The 18,611-nt window shown below is 56.5% G+C and overlaps 2 protein-coding genes across 4 annotated transcripts in view; one reads left to right on the forward strand and one right to left on the reverse strand.

The window, feature by feature from the left end:
* Positions 1-2,343: 2,343 nt before the first annotated feature.
* NCDN (neurochondrin) lies at positions 2,344-11,303 on the reverse strand. 3 transcript variants are annotated; one of them, XM_055341763.1, is made up of 8 exons: positions 11,162-11,303; positions 10,779-10,846; positions 9,715-9,855; positions 7,657-8,625; positions 6,652-6,893; positions 5,848-6,072; positions 5,348-5,490; positions 2,344-3,837 (listed from the first exon to the last, which is right to left on the reverse strand). In XM_055341763.1, the coding sequence occupies exons 2-8, from the start codon at positions 10,809-10,811 to the stop codon at positions 3,401-3,403; spliced, it is 2,190 nt and encodes a 729-aa protein (XP_055197738.1). In that variant the 5' UTR covers positions 10,812-10,846; positions 11,162-11,303; the 3' UTR covers positions 2,344-3,400. The 3 variants fall into 3 exon arrangements, with proteins under 3 accessions (XP_055197738.1, XP_055197739.1, XP_055197737.1); XM_055341764.1 differs by lacking the exon at positions 10,779-10,846; XM_055341762.1 differs by having other exon boundaries at positions 10,779-11,302.
* A 352-nt stretch (positions 11,304-11,655) lies between these two features.
* The window catches only part of KIAA0319L (KIAA0319 like), a 95,933-nt gene continuing 88,977 nt past the window's right edge, over positions 11,656-18,611 (forward strand). Inside the window, exons 1-2 of the mRNA XM_055341761.1 lie at positions 11,656-11,866; positions 14,792-14,961. Of these exons, the coding sequence (XP_055197736.1) occupies positions 14,820-14,961 (142 nt within the window). The 5' untranslated portion in view covers positions 11,656-11,866; positions 14,792-14,819. The remainder of the gene's footprint in view (positions 11,867-14,791; positions 14,962-18,611) is intronic.

Here is an 18,611-nt window from a genome sequence, read left to right on the forward strand (position 1 = left end):
TGCACGAAGCGGTCGGGGGCCTGGAGCTTGTCACCTTCCAGCCCGGAAGGCTCGGGAGGCTCCCCGCGGCGTCTTCGGGGCACACACAGTGTAGGCCCCCACGCCGCTCTGATCGTCCTTTCCGGCTCATGAGCTGCTTCACAAGAGGATGACGGTGGGGGGGGGAGTGGGGGTGACGGGGGGGGGGGCCGGCGGCCTGGGTGCGCGGCCAGCGTGGGGAAGGCCCCTCCGATGCACGATGGATGCCGGAGCTGGGGGGGCGCAGCCGGCTGTCGGGGAGCCTGCATGCCAGCAGGCCCTGGCGGGGGACACACACAAACAGGGACGCAGGACACAGCGGCGCTTGTGCGCAGGTAGCAGGGCACCGTCTCCCCGGCTCATCGCGACCCCCCTCTTCAAAAAGTGAGTTCGTGTCTGGATTGGTTGTTAAGACCATGGCCTGCTTGCCCTGGTGACAACCGGGCCAGGCCGCGGGACCAGGTGGCACAGGAGATGCTGAGGCGCCACCTGGCGGTGTCACGACGGCAGCTCAGGTCGCCTGTGGCCCTGGCCGCAGAAGCCCCAGGAGCAAGCGGGCCTGGTAAGGTGGCCGCACCCTGGCCGACCGGGGCCCAGGACTTTCCAGACACCGCACCCGCAACTCCCAACTCCCCGAGCTCCGGGCTGCAGAAAGCAGGCGACCCCTGGGTACCCCACAAGCAGCACGAACTCGCCATTTCCCGAAATGAGCTTGTATTTTGCATTAACCTGTTTCCCAGCGTTCCGGTGACGGTGAATGGCCCCATTATCCACTTAGTGGCCCAGATCGGGTATCCAGGAGGGCTCTGGATCCCTCCTCACTCCCAGTCACCAGGCCCTGATAACTGACTCCTTCCTGCATCTTCTCCACTTTCCCTGCCACGGGCTTAGTTCAGACTCAGTACTTCCTCTCTGAGCTCCCTGCCTCAGTTCCCCCTCGCAGCCAGTCATCTTTCAAAAATGCAAACTGGATCACGTTCGGTCTGGCGAAAACAAATCTCAGCGTGGTCCCACAGGTCTGCTTGTGAGCACGGCACGCCAGGGCTTGCAAGGTCCGGTCCGTGGCCACTGGCCCAGCCTCCTCTTCATGTGCTACGTGGCAACGAGCTACTTGCAGTTCCCAAGCCCGCGTGCCTTTACACCGCGGTTCCTCTGCTCGTCTGCCTGGCAAGCCTCTCCTCAGCCCCAGGTCTCAGGGCAAAAACTTCCTGAGCTTTCTCAGACTATTGAGCGTAAGAGCAGAGGAGCTCCTATGCTCCGGCCATACTTTGCTCAGACTCCCATAGAAGCAGCTGATTACACCTGGAGGGGCTGGTGCCTCGACTGTCCCCTCCCTAGATTTTAAGCTGCTTGATGGCAAGGCCCGTCTTTCATATTTCCTCCAGGGCACCCATGGGAAATGCTCAGTGAGCGCTTGTTGGCTGGAGGGCCTAGGTAGGGAGGTCCGCCAGGTGGGGGCTGGGGCTGGTCTGGCTCCAGTCTGACCGCTTCGGCTCAGGCCCGGGGAAGCAGCAGGTGCTTGGCTCCAGTCTCCTGCTGGAGCTCTCAGGACCCTTCCCCTTCCCCCTTGGCATAGAACAAATCTGAACAGTTGGCTAAGTGTCTGCCTTCAGCTTGGGCCACGATGCCAGGGCCCTGGGATGGAGCCCCACTGCAAGCCCCCCATCCTGGCTCCCTGCTCAGTGGGGAGCCTGCTTCCCCTTCCCCCTCTGCTGCTCTCCCTGCCTGTGCTCTGTCAAATAAAATCTACAAAAAAAAAAAAAAAAAAAAAAAAAACCATGAAAAACAACAGAGGTGAACCGCTGGTTGCCTAAAAGCCACATTTGGCCTGGAGATGTTGGGGGCAGTGATGATTTCATTAAAAAAAATGGATCAACATTCAAAAATCAGATTTTGCATAAAATTGAGAGTTTCTGACTTGTCTTTGTTTAAAAATTGGAGGACGTGGCAGTAGTACTGGGCAGCCCTCCGCCGTCAGCACTTGTACAAAAGCCCCGAAGCCCCGCCGGGCCTGGCCGCCTCAGCACGTTTGCCACCCTGCCCTGGGAGGTCCAGGCTACGGGCTGGGCGCTCAGCGGCCTGTTGGCTCTTGGCTCCGGCACTCACTAGCACATCATCACCTCGAGCCAACCGCCTCCCCGTGCCGAAGTGTCTTCACCTGCAAAATTGGGATAATGCCTGTGTCGCAGGATTCTTGGGCGGGTTAAAGGCCAGGACCCCTGTGAAGGGTGCTTGGCCGGGTGTGCGTCCAGCAAACGGTGGTTGTGAGCTGCGGGAGGCGGGAAGGAAGAGAGAAGGTGCAGGACAGACCACACGCGGGCCACCTTGTCACCAATGAACATTTATTGTGTCCGCATGTGCACAGCTTTGAACGTGGCGATCACAGAACGCACTGGGGGAGGGAAGGGGAATGGAAGCAAGGGGTCAGAGGGGAAGGGTCCCCCGGGTTCCTAAGGAAGGTGGTCCCTGCTGGAGCCGCCAGTCGCGTCTCTCTGCAGAGAGGAAGCCTAAGCAGGGGTGGGAACTGAAGCCAGGCACCATGATGGTGATGGGGTGCAATCACTAGGGAAACATGCGGATTCTGGGGATGGGTCCCTCCTGTTCCTGGCTCCAGCCAAGCCAGATGGCACGAGGGGGACAAGGATCAGAAGCTCAGGTGTCCAAGCAGGGATAAGGACAGGCAAAATAAATAACTCCCCAGCCCCCATCGTCACTCTGCTGCAACACGACACAGAAGCTTAGACACCAGGCCCTAAGGAATCCTGGGTCCCCTCAAGGAGGCTCAGGTGGAAGGAGGTGTCCCCACCCCCACACCAGGCCTGCCTGCCCCAGAATTCCCTGGGAGGATGGGGCAGCCCAGACCCTGGGTCAGCAAATTTGATGGGAAGAACTGCCATGTCAGTGGTCTGAGCCTGCTCTCCACCCAAGGGGCCAATTTGAAGGACGTGGACCTGGGAGGCCAGAGGGGACACCACAGCCTGGGGGAGCCCACACCCTGGCCGGCAGGGCACATGGGCCGAGGCAGCCAGCTCCTGCCAGCCCCGTCCCACCCTGGGGCCTCCCTCCTGCGGGGGGCCTGCTGTGGGGACCATGACACCCAGGGCCCCCTCCCGGGGGGCTGCTCCAACCTGCCCCGGCCTGGCAGGGGCGGCTGCATGGATTTCCAAGCCAGTCCCTGCCCCTGTGGGGGCCCGGGGGGCGGACGCAGTTCCTTACACTTGAGGGCTGGGCCCCACGCCCTCGCCCTCGGGAAAGAAAGCCAGAAAGCTGGGGTGTTGGGGGGAGCTTGGGGAGGGGGTCCAGTCTGGGGGCTTCAGGGCAGATGCCTCCTCCCACCTTCCCTCGCCGCCCACCCCCGGGTCCGTCCCCAGCGGACACCCGCTCAGGGCTCCGACAGGCACTGCTCCAGGGCGGCCATGCGATAGTGGCTGGCCGTCTCCTCACCCGCCTGTAGCCTCATGGCCTCTCGGCACAGCCGGTTGGCCCGGGCCAGCTCCACCAGCACGCCCTGATAGGCGGCGACCATCTCGGGCTTGACGGAGTTGGGGCTGACGCTGCCAAGCAGCTGGAGCAGCTCCTGGGGCCAGCGGGAGCGTAGGGCGGCAGGCGCCAGCCAGGGCAGCAGCGGCACGCAGCCTGTGAAGGCCTGCATGCCCAGGAACCACAGCTCCTGCAGGTCGGCCCACACGCCCTCGTAGTCGGGGGACAGTGCCAGCACGGCCTGCTCCGAGCCGGGGGTGGCCCGCGCCACGTGGGACTGTGACAGGAAGAGGATGGCAGCCGCGAAGAAACCTCGGGAGGCCGGCGTGCCCTGAAGAGCTGGAAGGCAAGGGGGCAAGGGGCCATGAGGCGGGCGGGCGGTTCCCCAGGCCCTCTCCTCCCTCTCCCAGGCCCTCTCCTCCACCCCCTCTGCCCTCTCCATGACTCTCCTCTCTGGCCCTTGGCCTGGGTGCAAGCCCTACCTCGCTTCACTGAGTGACCCTGGGGAACGCACTTTCCTGGCTCCCGTTTCCTTACTTGTTATAACGGAGCCAACAGTGCTAACCTTAGTGATCCATTGTGAGCATTAAATATAATAATCTTGGGACACTCCCCCTCTGGGTGCCCTTCCCACTGCTGGGGTAGTGACAGGATTGTGACAGGAGAGCCAAGGGCTGGAGAGCCATGGGCTGGAGACCCACGGGCCTGGGGACCCACGGGCTGGAGAGCTATGGGTCTGGGGAGCCACAGGCCTGGGAAGCCATGGGCCTGGAGGAGCCACAGGGCTGGGGATCCATGGGCTGGAGAGCAGGCTGGGGAGCCATGGACCTGGGGAGCCACGGGCCTGGGGAGCCACGGGCCTGGGGAGCCACGGACCTGGAGAGCCATGGGCCTGGGGAGCCACGGACCTGGAGAGCCACGGGCTAGAGAGCCACGGGCTGGGGAGCCACAGGCTGGGCACTGATTTGACTCTTAGGCCAGAAGAGGGTGCCAGAGGGGGTCCAGGGAGTGGTGATGGGGCTTCCCTCACCCCCATGCAGGGGCCCACCTCACTCCCGCAGACCCTGTGTGGAAGGGGGTCAGGCCAACTGGTGGCATCTGTGGGGGAGCAGCCCTGGGGCTCCACTCAGGGGCAGAGGGGCCACAGGCTGGAGCACGGGGCTGACCCTGGCCCACGGCCTCGCTCCCTTCCCGCTGCCGGGAGACTCTGCTGGGATCTCTGCGCGGGGAACAGAGAGGGAGCTGAGGGGACAGTCTCGTTACGCCCTGTTCCCAGGCATCTGCTCAGCTCCTCCAACCTGACAGATGGGGCACAGGGAACAGGCGGGGACAGAGGGACCCAAGCAGACACCCACGGCCGAAGTGGGAGACAGGGAGGGCTGGCAGGGGCTGGCAGGGGCTGGCCCTCCCCCCACACACAGTCGGAGTGAGGCAGGCTTGTGGAGAAGGTGTGTGCAGAGGAGCAGCAAAGTGCTGAAGCCTGTCACCAGGGAGGTGAGGTGCTGAGCAGAGAAAAACCTCAATGGGAGGAATAAGGTTTCTGACTCAAGGCCTGGGTGGGGGCGGCTCCACCTTGGGCTGCTGGGATTCCAGGTGCCTATGCCTGTGCCTCTGAGCAGGCCTATACTTACACCCACCAGACCTTGCCTTAAAAGTCTTCAAGAAGGAAGAGAATGTCATCGTTTGGGGAAGAAGGGTGGGGTAGGGTGGGGGACGGAGACACAGATTTCCTCTCCTTTGGAAAATTCTGTAAAAACATCCCCTGAAAACAGGGACTTCTGCCTGGAGGCCCACAGGTGCAGCCAGGTCTTTGGCCCCTACTCCTTAGGGCCGGGGCCCCAGGCCTTACCTGGAGAGGTGCTGAGGAGCCGGGCCATGAGCAGGCCCAGGGTGGCCACGTTGGCAGCCAGCAGGAGCCTGCCACTCTGCTGCACTAGTGCGGGCAGCGACGTCATCAAGGTGTTCATGAGAGACGTGAAGCAGGCATCTCGCCTGGGGAGACAGGGAGGGAAGGGGGACTGTTTGAGGGTTGTTCCTTACACCGAGACCTGGGGGAACCTGGGGTCCTGGGCTCCCAGTTTCGCCAGGCAGGGTTTGGCAAAGAGACGAGGCAGCAGGGTTAGGAGCTAGCGGTGGGCCCTGGTGCCATCTGGGAGCGGAGCCTGGGTTACGGCGGGAGCTACGGGGCTCCGGCCAGGCCCAGTCCTCGTGCGAGGCGCCTCTGCTCTGAGAGCCGTCCATTCTAACACTAACGGGAACGCACGGGCGCAGGGAAGCAGCGTCGAGATGCAGATGTGAGACAGTCTGAGCAGCCCCCCTTGCTTCCCCCAACCTCCTCCCCGGCCTCACTTGATCAGCCCTGGTGCGGTGACCACAAGGTTGAGGAAGATGTGGCAGCAGGTCTGCAGGCCGATCTCCACGCTGTCGGGCAGCACTGAGGTATCGTGGCCCGGGGATGTGAGTTCCCACTGCTGCAAGAAATACTTGCAGAGAAGTGAGGGGGCTCCCTCCTTGATCAGGATCTCCCGGGGCCCATCTTCGACAGTCAGGTGGCACCAGCCGGGCAGGAGGAGCCTGGGGGTGTGGAAGGAACACATGCGTAAGGTGTGTGGAGACAAAGGCACGAGGATTCCCTTTCTTGAGGGGCATCCCACCTGCGAGAAATGACAGCGGGGGTGAAGGACCCGGCCTCGTGGGCCCCACAGAGACAGCACGTGCGGTGGTGCTTCATGGGCCTGGGCTTGAACCTGGGATCCGCCACGTGGCGTGCGCGTGGCCCACTTATTTTAACCCTGAGTCTCGGTTTGCTCATCCTGAAGGCGCGGATGAGCCTTAAGCCATAGATCTGCTGTGTGGACCAAATGGGATTTTTTTTTTTTTGTCAACGGTAGAGCAGGATGCCTGGTGTGTAGTAAACACTCGGGAAGCACGAGTTCTCTCTCTATGGACAACTTGGAGGTGGGTAGGGGAGACTCGGCTGACCAGGAGTCCTGCGCGAACAAGCCCCCCCCAAGAAACCAGAAATAATCCTAGAGGAAATCTCGTGCCCCAGTCGGGAAGCCTGGCACGGACAGTCTGGGGGTGAGGCGGTGTCCCCCTGTTGCACTTTTCTTTAGGACAGTCCGGCTAGACAGACTCTAACTACCAACTCACCGGAGAGCATCCCCTGGCCAGGTGGGCCCTGGGGCGGTGGGGGAGATGGCCAGGGTGGCCACCTGCTGGGAGAGGTCATTCGCCTCCTCGGCCTCCTCGTAGAGGGTCTTGGCATAGCGCACAAGGAAGGGCAGCAGCTGGCAGACCTCCTTGCGCAGGGATGAGGTCTCCTCGGCCAGCCAGGCCCCCAGGATCCGCACCGAAGCAAACACAAAGGGCTCCTTCTGCTTCTCTGGCCCCACCTGTTGCCATGGGACCCCCGTGAGATGGAGCAGGACCAGACCCCCTCCCCGGCCGGGACAGCATGCCAGCCAGCCTAGGAACACCACACCTAGAGAGGAATTCCGGCCCCTGAGCCCTTCAAAGGCCGGCCCTGCGCACCCAGCACCTGGCACACGGTGAGCACGCACCCGACAGGCGCCTGGCACGGAGCAGGCCCTCGGGGCACGCCGCTGAGCTAAGGGGGCTTCAGACGATATGTCCCCACATTTGCTACGACTCCACTTGCATCCCCGTCCCCCCCGAAGTAGCTCAAGGCTGGAAGGTCCCTCATGGGTCCCCTGGCGGCCCTGACCTGGAGGAGTTAGCGGGACCTCCCCGGAGGCCAGGAAGCCGCAGGCCTGGCCCTGCTCTGGCGCTGGGGTGCGTGTGCTGCGTGTGCAGGTGCCGCACTCGGGGTGGGAGGCGGAGCCAAGCAGGCTGCTTCCATCTCGTGTGCGTGTGTACCGGGGGGAGGGCTGTGAGTGGGAGCCACAGTGTTGTGTGTGTGCGTGTGTGTGTACTGTGATGTGAGTGCACATATGGTGTGTGGTATGGTGCTTGTGTGGAGGCTCGGGGAGGGAGGGAGAAGGAGGCTCGGCCACACTACTCCCGGGAGCCCTGCAGGATCGGCCAAGTGGGCATCTGGGCCTGTCCCTGTCACACCGCATCCCTCTGCCTGGCCCTCCACCCACCCCACCCCTGGCCCCCACCCCCAGGCTCCCTGTGTGGCCACTATGCCCTCACCTGCTGCAGGTGGTGGATGACAGCCCCGATGGCCTCCTTCATGATGCTCACGAGCTGCACCTTCTGGGGTTCCTTGAGCAGCGACTGCTCGCAGCGGGTGCACTCCTGGATCCCCAGCTCCATGAGGGCATAGCAGGCGGTCACCACATCCTCTTTCACTTCGGTGCCTGTCTCCTCCAGGGCCAGCCGTACCTCCACACACGCCAGATTCACCAGCAGGGCCAGGAACTTGCTCCCGGAGCTGCCCGCTGGGATCCAGTCGGAGCCGCAGGCGTGCGCCAGGCGGGCTGCCAGCTTCAGCGCGGGATTGCGCTGCCAGGAGCTCAGCTTGCTGCCTAGGATGCGTGCCAGCCCGGCCTGCAGATCCCGGAGGCATTCGGAGGGCACGGTTGTTGGGGGCAGAAAGAGGGGCAGCAGCTGGCACAGCTCAAACTTGCTGGCGTCCTCGGCTTTCTGGAAATCTTCACTGAGGCCCCGCAACACGGCCAGGAGGTCAGGCTCCGCCTCCTTCCAGCACTGGGTCTCGGCGGCAGCCAGCAGCCCCACGAGGAGCGCCAGGGCCTGGTCGAAGCCGTAGCCATGCCCCAGGTATGCTTGACACAGGGCGGACACGGTGCCGCCAGCAATGAGGTGCCGGGGCCCCCGGGGGGTGCCTGCCACAGCTGTCAGGCACTGGTAGGTATCGTCGATCATGGAACGGCGAGCAGCGTCATCCGGGTCCCCCCGGGCAGTGAGGAAGGTGCTGAGGATGGGGATCTTGTTCAGGACCTGGGGGTGGCCGGCCAGTTCAGGGTCACTGCAGAAGCAGGCCAGGAGGGCCACACCCAGGGCTCGGAGAACGTGGTCAGGGCAGCCATCGGGGGCCTCCTTGGTGGTCAGGAGACGATTGGGGAAGGTGAAGCCTACGGCATCAAAGATCCGCCGCCGAGTTTTGGCATCGATATCCCCTGCTTTGACTGCCTTGGTCACCTGGGGGGGGGGGAGGATGTGCTATCAGCAGGACGAAAGGAAGACTGGCCCCTGCCCCCCGGGGAGCTGACCATCAGCAAGATGAGGTTACCGAAGGGGACTCGCTCTGGGGTCAGAAGGCCCCCCAGAGGTCATTTCATCCTGCTCCTTCCTCCCGTGGGAGACGGGACAGTTGTGACCTCCGGGATCCCTCAGCTGTGATTATTTCCACAGAGGGGAGGTCCAATCCCCAGCTCCTGCCATTCCATCACCTGGTCATTTGCGAAGTTCTTGCCGATGTCTAATCTGGATGCCGACAACCCGACTTGGGCTTACAGCTCAGTTTAAAATCCCCCGGGGATTTAGGGTCTCTCCCTTAGCTGCTCCCCCCAAAGCAGCCTCCGATCCATTCCTGCCACCTTCTCAGGGGAAATGGCTCCTGTGTCTCGCCACTCTGCCTGTCAAAACATTTCCCCTTACATTTCACCTCAACACCTCCTCTGCTGCAGTGTGAGCCCTTGACTCTGGAGCCTTCTCCCTGTTGCCATGGCAAACAAGCAGCGACTGTACTCCCTCCTCCCTTCACCCCCCACACACCAACCCCCCCTTCCCAGCACTGCAGCTCCTGTTCTGCTGGCCCCAGCCCGGCTCCTGCAACAGGGCTGAGCCCCACACAGCTCCCTCACCCCCAGCCTAGCTACCGCCATCCCGGCCATCCCCTGGGACCCCTTCCCAGCTACTTCTAGTTCTGCTACTCTCTCCACCCCCAGAGCAATCATCCCCAGCCCTCAAGTACTCTGCACTAGTTACTACCTGCTGCTGTCACCCTATGAGTCAGCTCCCATCTGCTCCGGGACGCCCCAGAGAGCAGACACAGGCAGCCTCCTCTGAGGCTCCTAGAGCCCCAAGCCTTATTCACTCCCATTCTCCCCTTTGCCCCCATACTCAGGGGGAGCAAAGAAGATGCCAAATGTAGGCATCTGGGGCCTTCTTGGGTGCTTCCAGGAATGCCAGCACCAGCTATGTATCCTTGGGGACTTTCTGACCCCATTCCTAGGGGGCCCAACCACCCAGCCCTTCCCACATCCCAATCTTCAGTCAGTTCCTTACTAGCAGCAGGGCTGCAAACTGCTCGCTGTCATTCTTGGCCTCACGGAGGGCTCCCAGGTAGCGCTCCAGGGTGGGGTTTCGGCTCTCTGCCTGGTTCAGAGCTGGCTCGCAATCCGAGGCCATGATGCCCGCCTTGCCCAACTGTGAACACAAGAGGGACTGAGCATCCCTCTGCAGAGGAGGGGTGGGGGTGGGAGTGGAGGATGGAGGGAGGGATTAGCACAGAGGGAGGGATCAGGAGGGATGGGTTCCTCAAGACTGACCTCCCTTGTGGCAGCCCCTTAAAGGCACTGGACCCTCAAGTCCTTAGGGACGAAGAAGGGACCCTGGTCCAAGGTCACCTCCAGAAAGCGGGAAGGAAGGACCATACATCCCGCTGCTCAGCTGCACAGCAGTGGGAGGGAGCTGCTGGCCTCCCTGCTCTGCTGCCCCTGGGCACCAGAGGCCGGCTTTCATCTCCCTCCACCCAGGCACTCCCGGAGGGAGTGGTGAGGACACACAGAGGAAGGAATGGAGACACACACGGGTGAAGTTCGATTATCCGGACTCAGGCTGACACGAGGGAAAAAGGGCATCCTAGGTTTCCCTTCCTCTCCCTTCCCTAAAACAGGCAGGAGGCAGGCTTCTGCAGGAGTGAGGGTGCAGGGGGCCGACCAGGGACGGCTCGCAGGCCCGCCTGGGGACCCCACCCCTCCAGCCAGGGCTCCGAGTCGCCCCCGCAGGCTCCTTGCCTCCTCTCCTTTCCCTCCCTCGGGCAGAAGCTGCAGCAGCAGCAGCAACAACAGCAGCAGCAGCAACAACAGCAGCAGCAGCACCAGCAGCAGCAGCACCAGGAGCAGCAGCAGCAGGAGCAGGAGCAGGAGCAGCAGCAGAATTAACCCTTAGCGCTCCCTCTCCTCGCCCTCCCCGCCCCGCCCCCAGCCCGTGGAAGCCGGCTGGGGCTGGAGAAGCAAGCGGGGGTCCCGGGTGCTTCCCAGGACGACGGAGCATCCACAAGCCGGATAATCGGAGCGCGGCGGCTGAGATGGGGAGATGAGAAGGGGAGGGTCCCTGGCGGTCACCACCTGTCCCGCCGCAGCCAGGTCACAACACGACATTGATGAGGTCACGACAGGGCGGCGATGAGATCACACTTCACGATGGCGCGGTGATGTCACGCAGAGATCACGGCAAAATCACGACATGGACAGCCCCCAGAGATGACAGGGCGGATTTAAAAAAAATTAAAAAATAATAATATATAGAGAGAGAAAGAAAGAAAGAGAGAAAGAAAGGTAGATGTTGAAAAGGGCCGTGACAAGATGGAGTCTCGACAGGGCACGATGATGTCGCGATATGGCGCGATGGAGTGGCGATAGGGTCCCCGGGCTGCGGCGGCATCGGTCGGCACCGGTCGGCGAGGCCCCGGCCGGGGTGCAGGGGAGGGCCTGAGGGGGGCTGAGCTCACCAGGCTGCGGCCCCGAGCGCCCAAACCGCCTCCGAGCGCGCTGCTCCGGGAGCCTGGGGCCGCTGCTCACGCCGCTTTGCCCACTCCCGGCTCCAGGCGGCTGCGGCTCCACCCCCACCCCCGCGGCGCTCCCGACCAATCCGCGGCCGCCTCACTTGCGGCGCCGGCCAATCGCAGGCCTCGGCGCTGAGCCGTCGGGCGTGCCGCCGCCGCCGCCATCTTGCTTGTGGGTATTGCCCGAGCCTGGGGCGCGGGGCCGGTGCGGGGTCGGCGCGGGGCGGGCAGCGCTGCGCGGACTGCCCGTGGAGAGCGGGAAGCGACAGCCTGGGGGTCCAGGTTCCTTCGCTCGTGCGTAGTTGTGTTCCCCAGCGCAGCCCCTCCTCCCCCGCGAGCGCGCGGCTGGCGCTGACTTCCGGGCGGGGGGTGGGGGCGGGGCGCGTGGAGAGTGTGTTTCCGGGTCGAGCCCGGGGAGGCGGGAGGAGGAGGAGGCGGTGCTTCCGGCCGCGGTCGGCGTCCTGGGAGGCAGAGCGACCGGGAGCTGTCCGGGTGGGGAGCGCGCGCTGCCTTCTTCCTCCTCCTTCTCCTCCTCCACCTCCTCCTCCTCCTCGGGGTGAGGGGAGCGCAGGCTGGGGCCCCGACCCCATGGACCGGGAGGAGGCGGAGGCCGCCGAGAGCCGGGGCCGCGCTGTGCGGCCCTGAGCCCCGGTAGGTGGCCGGGGGCGGCTGGCGGCCGGGCCGGGGACCCCCGAGCGCGGGGGGCGGGGGGCGGGGGCGGGCGGGACGGGCTGCTCCGGAGGATGCGCTGGCCGGGCGCTCTGGGGGCCCGGAGGTGGGGCCCCCGGCCCGGCGCGGGGCAGCCCGCCGCTCCTGGCTCCTTGCAGGTGCGGAGCTCGGGTCCCGGCCGGAGGGCCCGGGGCCTGTTCGTGCAGCATCATCATCCCTAGACAGGGCCCGGGCTCGGAGGATGCTGCCCACCCCGACCTCTGCAGCCGCGCCCCGAGCTGCAGGCCCCCGCGTTCCGTATTCCCTACAGGATACAAAGTTGTTGCGGAATCAGGGGGGCGGGGCCGCGCACGCCCCGGGCTGCGGTGCTGCACCTGCGGGCTGCGGGCCTCGGGTGAGGAGGCCCCGCGGACGCGAGCACGAAGGGGGCGTGCGGGGCCGGAGACCTCGGGCGACCTCGGGGGAGACCTCGGGCGACCTCGGGCAGGCGCTTGGTCCCGTCGCCTCCTGCTGCTGGCGCCCCAGCCCACCTCCCCAGTGCAGCCAGTGAGCAGCATGAGCTGAGTGTCCTTGCGCTTCGCCTCCGTGATGAACAGGCCGGGGAGCTAGGAGCAAATCGGAAAGACGACCTCCCAGAACAGTCTGTTCACTTTCCCAGCTATTTGGAAAACAGTGTCTGCAAATATAAGCAAAGTTATTCATGGCAGTCTGCTCTGTAACTTTCCCAACTATCTTGAGACTTTGTGTGTGTGTGTGTGTGTTTTTTTAAAAAGAGCTTTATGCTCGATTACTCATACCAGCTGAATAGGCTGTTTCAGACTTTGTCGTTGCTCAAACATATCTTATCGCTGTGTACATAAGTGGAGTTCCACGTATGTAGCTGACAGACTGAACTATGATACATTCCCCCCCTCCCCTCCATCAACCTGAAGCATTAAGTAAACATTACCCCCCTGCTCCGCCGGAACAGCTGTTGCAACCAGAGAGTGCTTTTATTTCGGGTGTGCTTGTAACGCCCTAAATGCCAGAACCATTGCAAGCTTTTCTAGATTTTTCGATTGTCAAGTATTGTGGGGGTGGGGGGGGTGTATTCCCCCCCCCCCCCCCGTGTTTCTATCCTTTGATTCTATAACAAACCATTTGGATCTTGTCCACTCTGTTGTTCCAGCCTCCGGTCAGCAAGGCTTTGACGACCCTAGCAGTGATTTGTGCATGTAGGCAATTGTAGATTTATTTAAGAGGCGCGGCTGGTTGGGAATTCACATGAAAAGAGCTCTCTCCGCCTCTCTCTGAAGCACAGCTCGGCTCGTAAGACCTTGCACTTCTAATCAGCTTGCTAATTCAGTGGTGTTTATTAACTCCCATCTTCAAAAACCTATTCATTTCTTTTATGCTTCTGTCGCCCACCTGTCAGGCTATTGATGACAGGTGTTGAGTCACTTTGAGTTTAAAATCCTTTTGTGGTAGGCAGAAATGTGTTGGGTAAGATCCGTACACACACACCACACACACACACACACACGCACACTCACTGTTCCATCTTGGGAGGCTAGAGAAGTTGCTGGATATACTTTCTAACTTAGGCTCCATTTCATAATCCCTTGAGCATGTCCCTGGCCCACACATCTTTCAGCTTCCTGCTCCCTAACATACAACCTCAAAAGTACTAGAAATCAGAATGGATGGAAATGAATGACAAAGAAGTCCTTCAACGCTTGAGGCTCGGTCAAAGCCTTTTCTTGGGTGGGCTGTACCTCAGTTTTGCAACTATGTGTGTGTGCACGTGTCTATTTCCTGGTATTAGTCAATATTGATATCCGGCCCATGTGATGCCAGTCTCCCCGTATATTGGCTTTGGTTGGGGGTTGGGGTCATTTGCCACATGTGGGTGACAGGTACGCAGGACAGAAGAATTTGAATTGCTTCTTCAGAACTCAACCAACTCTCATGATATTGCCAAGATTTATATAATAATTTGTACCACGTAGGGAAGTTGTATAAGACAGACGAAACAGGGCAGCCCGGGTGGCTCAGCAGTTTAGCGCCGCCTTTGGCCCAGGGCGTGATCCTGAAGTCCTGGGATCGAGTCCCATGTCAAGGCTCCCTCCGTGTAGCCTGCTTCTCCCTCTGCCTGTCTCTGCCCCCCCCCCCCCGTGTCTCATGAATAAATACGTTAAAAAAAGAGAGAGAGACGAAACAGATGACAATCATTTTTTCCCTGGAAGGGACCTAATTATCCACCTCCTAGATTCCGGAGTAGCCAGCACAATGTCGAGCATGTGATAAGGGCCGCGCAAATATTTGTTGAGTGTACCTATGAATTCAAGTCAGGAGTTGCAAATGATTCTAGGGATCAGGTAAGTGACCGAAGTGTAACTAGGATAGATTTTTAAAGATCATAGCAGTGGGGCGGCAGTAAACTGGAGAGTGCGTGTGTTCCCTAAAGACAGTCATGAAAATATTTTTCAAGCACAGCTAGATAAAACTCCTGGGTCACCCATACCTCTGATAGTCCACACTCTTCACAGGTAAAAAAGGTGTGTTTGGTCAAAGTCACAAAGCTGTTAGTAGCAGCCTCGGGGCTGAAACTCAGACCTTATCTTCGGGCTGGTGCTCCTTCCATGCATCCACACAGGTGTCTTACTGTTGTTAGCTTAGAAAATAATAGGACGTAAAATGTTTCAGTTTCACGATGGATTTATTTCATATCCCTTACTCTGTTTTTATCCTGATAATTATAGGCTTCATCAAGGCTCAGGTTTAAAATTTACGGGCAGGTATGAGCAGTGAGAGACAAACTTGAAATTTCTCTTCCCCCTAATCTGTCACATTCTCCAGCTCTCTGCATTTCGAGGAATCAATTGTTAATTACTTGGCATATCATTTCTTCTCTTTCTGTCTTTGTAGTGAACTGGTTCCGCCTTTCTGGAAGGCCATGGAGAAGAGGCTGGGAGTCAAGCCAAGCCCTGCTTCCTGGATTTTATTGGGATTTTGTTGGCAGATATCCGTGAAATGGTTGAGAAGCCTGTACCTATTTTATACTTGCTTCTGCTTCAGCGCTCTATGGTTGTCAACAGGTACCGTTTTCTTTATAGATTTAAGACATAAAGGACACTCTGAGTCTTTCAGTTCATAGTAAAGACTAGTAGGAGGCAGAAAAGTAACCTACTACTTGCCAGAAAGGGTCATCCTTTTGGTGGAATCTTAGTTTGTTGTGTTTATTTGTTTTGGAAACACAATTAAAATAAAGGGGAATCGGCATGATCATGTTAAGATTCGGTGAAGATGTAATGAAAAGAAAGACATTTGAAAGTTGGAAAGACCTGGGTCCTGGCCCTAGATTTTTCTACACAACAACTATGAAACCTTGAGCAAGTTACCTATTGTCTGTAAAGAAGGCTAAGACTTACCTTGTAGCTCCATATGAGAAACACTGTAATTAAAGCATGTAATACAGCACTGTGAACATGGATGCTTAGTAAATGATACTTCTTTTCCTTTCCCTTTTTTTTCCCCCTTTCCTTTCCTAAAGGAAGCTTCACTTATAGGAAGGATGTGTTCCTTGCTTTTTCTATAGAAAGGGGTTATGCTGATAGATTTCATAAAGTATGCTTTTCTCCTAGAGGTTATTACTTCACCAGGCTAGAACCTCTTGCCAGGAAGAGTGTGAAGAAGGTTGAATTTCCAAGAATCTTATTTGTTCCCGTAATTTTTTTTTCTTGCAGTTCTTTGGTTGACATTGTTCTTTTTGGAATATGGAATGTGAGAGAACTGCAGTTTCAGAAAGACTTCTCAGTGTGCTGCCAGTTTGGGCAGTGACAAAAGCCTTGTGTCGTAGAGTCCACTGCTTGTGACAACTCATCAGCTTTTTCCTCCTATAATTCCAAAGATTTCTGCTGCTTTCCTAAAGGGATCAATGGTCATGATCTAGAGACTCAAGTAATTACTGTATTTAGCAATTGCAGTTGTGTCAGCTTTGGGGTTTTCGTTGTCTTGCCATAGTGGCTGATGATTGCATAATTATAGCAGTGGAAATTGGAGTTGACAGAAAGCTGACCTAAATGTTTTTGTACCCAGATGATGCTTTGCTGGGACAGCTAACTATTTCCGGCCAACATTTTATGTAAGATCATTTGAGTTAAATAAGTAACTGATTTAGCAGCATCAGAGTAGGAAAACTGCATTTTTTTAAAGAGTGCCTACCAAATACCAGGCCCTTGGTTACAAACATTACATATCTTATCTTGCTTAATCCCCATGATAATCCTAAAACAGATAGTTTTAGTTTCATTTTATACATAAAGAAATTGAGGCCCGGAAAGGCAAGGTCGACATGACGAGGATCACACAGCAAGAACACGACAGGGTCAGGAGTCTAAACCCAGGTCTGTTCACTCAAGAGCCTCTGCTCTTTTTCTTCTGATACTCTGCCTTCTGCCACAGGTAATCTTTTGGAGGATCAAAGACGTTTTTTTTGTTTGTTTTTATTGAAGTTTGATTTGCCAACATATAGTAAGATGGTTTTGTACGCCGAATCACAATGAGCAGCTTGTTATTTGAGGAATTCTGCGTATGGAGGAGGGAGAAGGGTTTCTGAGTGTTTCTGTATTTGGAGTCTAGCACTTGGTTAAGCAGAGTACTGTGGGCTTACGGGGCTAGTCTTGAGTATCACCTCAGCTGGGTGCTTCAAAACAACAGTGAGCAGATTGGGTATAGAGGTGCAAAAGTGGTATTGTTAGGAGTGATTCGGGTGGGGATTAGATTGTACCAGTCTCTTTTTTTTAGGGAACTTTGGAGCATTTACCATGTGTTCAGACTCAGAGAACATGAAGGTAGTGCATGACAGATATGTTACATATTTCAATTTATCAGAACTTCTCCACATCAACTTCTTAAAAAACATTTATCTTAATAGAAAAAAATGAATAAATGACATACACAGAAAGAAAATAAGATCTATACAGAGAGTACCATAAATAAGAAATTAAGATGATTTATAAGCATTTAAAAACGTACATTGTCATTACTCACCAAAGAACTGCAGATTCAATTTTTTTTAATTGAGGAACCTCTGTGTCCAGTGTGGGGCTCAAACCCCAAGATCAAGAGTTGCATGCTCCACTGACTGAGCCAGCCAGGTGCCCCCAGATAACCACAGATTAAAATGATGTATCTTTTTTTAGCTTATCATATTGACGAAGATCAAAATAAATATATACTTAGTGCTGCCTAGGGGTGGTATGGTTGCCCTCATACTGTGCTGGGAAGTTTGAACAGAGAACTTTTGGCATAAATATCAAGATCCTTTAGAGGTTAGTATCTTTTTTTTTTTTTTTTTTTAAGAGGTTAGTATCTTTTGACCTGGTAATTCCCCCTTTAGGAATTTATCTCAAGGATATATTTAGATGGTTGTAAATGAGAACATTCATCAACATTCATTTATTCCACATTCCAAAACATTGCTACAACCTGCCCAACAATAGGAGCAAGGTGAGATTATGACATGTCCACATGTGGAATATTATCCAACGTCAAAATTCAGTTTAGAAAAATAAGCACATGGGAAATACTCCTAATGTCCAGTGATAAAAGCAAGATATACAACTGCGTATTCACGATGATGCTAATTTTGTCGAAAGAGAAAAATCCTTTTATGATAGAAAGTCTGAAACAGGGCAGCCCCCGTGGCTTGGTGGTTTAGCGCCGCCTTCAGTCCAGGATGTGAATTTGGAGACCCGGGATCGAGTCCCGCGTCGGGCTCCTTGAGTGGAGCCTGCTTCTCCCTCTGTCTCTCTCTCTCTCTGTGTCTCTCATGAATAAATAAATAAAATATTAAAAAAAAGAAAGTCTGAAACAAGATACGTAATTAAATGTTTACTCAGTTTTTTGAGTAGTCTCTGTACAGTTTTTGTGTTTTCCAGATCTTTTTTTCAATGTACATGTATAACTTTTTTTTTATAAGGGAGGAAAAAAGCCACCTGAAAAAGCAACAACCAAATAATAGCAGGAAAAATCTGTTGTTGGCAGCCTGAGTCGGTATTTACCTACTTATGAGTTTGTTCAGTTTTTATCGGCGCTCTTACTTTTTCTCTGATAAAACACATTCTTAATTGTTTGCTGTTGTCATTAGCTTAAAGATTAGATGGATTATTCCTGAAAAACCAAAATAAGGCAGCTATCCTTTTCTCCTCATTCCTGTTTACCAGTTGGCAGTTTCCTCCCATCTCTCACAGACCCCTAGACACCCACTGATTTATGTATAGTGGGTTTCTTTTTGATTTCAACTTTGGAGTTCAGCATTGAAGCCCACTGCTGGAAAGCGGTGATTATAGTGTATCTGACAAAAGATGCTCTGTGTTTTCCTTATGGGCTGTTGAATCACTATTTTTCTGTTTAATGTTTTGTTAAATGGCTTAAAAATAGCATTTCGGACTTGGAGATTATCAGTATCTGCAGACAAAAGTGAGGTGACCCCGAGAGTTTGAAAGTTCCTGCAATAGAGATCAGCTTCTCAAGGGGAGAAGTTTTGCCTGTTTTACTTACACTAGGTATTCTCAGCAAGTACTGAGTGCTTGGCATATAGCAGGTGCACCATAAAAATATTTGTTGACTGAATAAATCAATACATTAGAAACAAGGGAATTGTCCTTTGAGAATTAAACTTTAAAATTAACAATCAGTTGAGAGTTAAAGCTTAAAACACACACACTCAGTGCCTTAAGGAGAC

Source organism: Nyctereutes procyonoides, unplaced genomic scaffold (genome assembly GCF_905146905.1).
Source record: "Nyctereutes procyonoides isolate TBG_1078 unplaced genomic scaffold, NYPRO_anot_genome, whole genome shotgun sequence".
Lineage (NCBI taxonomy): Eukaryota > Metazoa > Chordata > Mammalia > Carnivora > Canidae > Nyctereutes > Nyctereutes procyonoides.

What these genes read in the sequence shown, in the direction of transcription:
- NCDN (XM_055341763.1), bottom strand. Translation starts at nt 10,811, where the DNA reads ATGTCGTGTTGTGACCTGGCTGCGGCGGGACAG. An exon ending in ACCTGGCTGCGGCGGGACAG is followed by an intron (nt 9,856 to 10,778) that starts GTGGTGACCGCC and finishes TTGTGTTCACAG; the next exon opens with TTGGGCAAGGCGGGCATCAT. An exon ending in AGTTTGCAGCCCTGCTGCTA is followed by an intron (nt 8,626 to 9,714) that starts GTAAGGAACTGA and finishes CCCCCCCCCCAG; the next exon opens with GTGACCAAGGCAGTCAAAGC.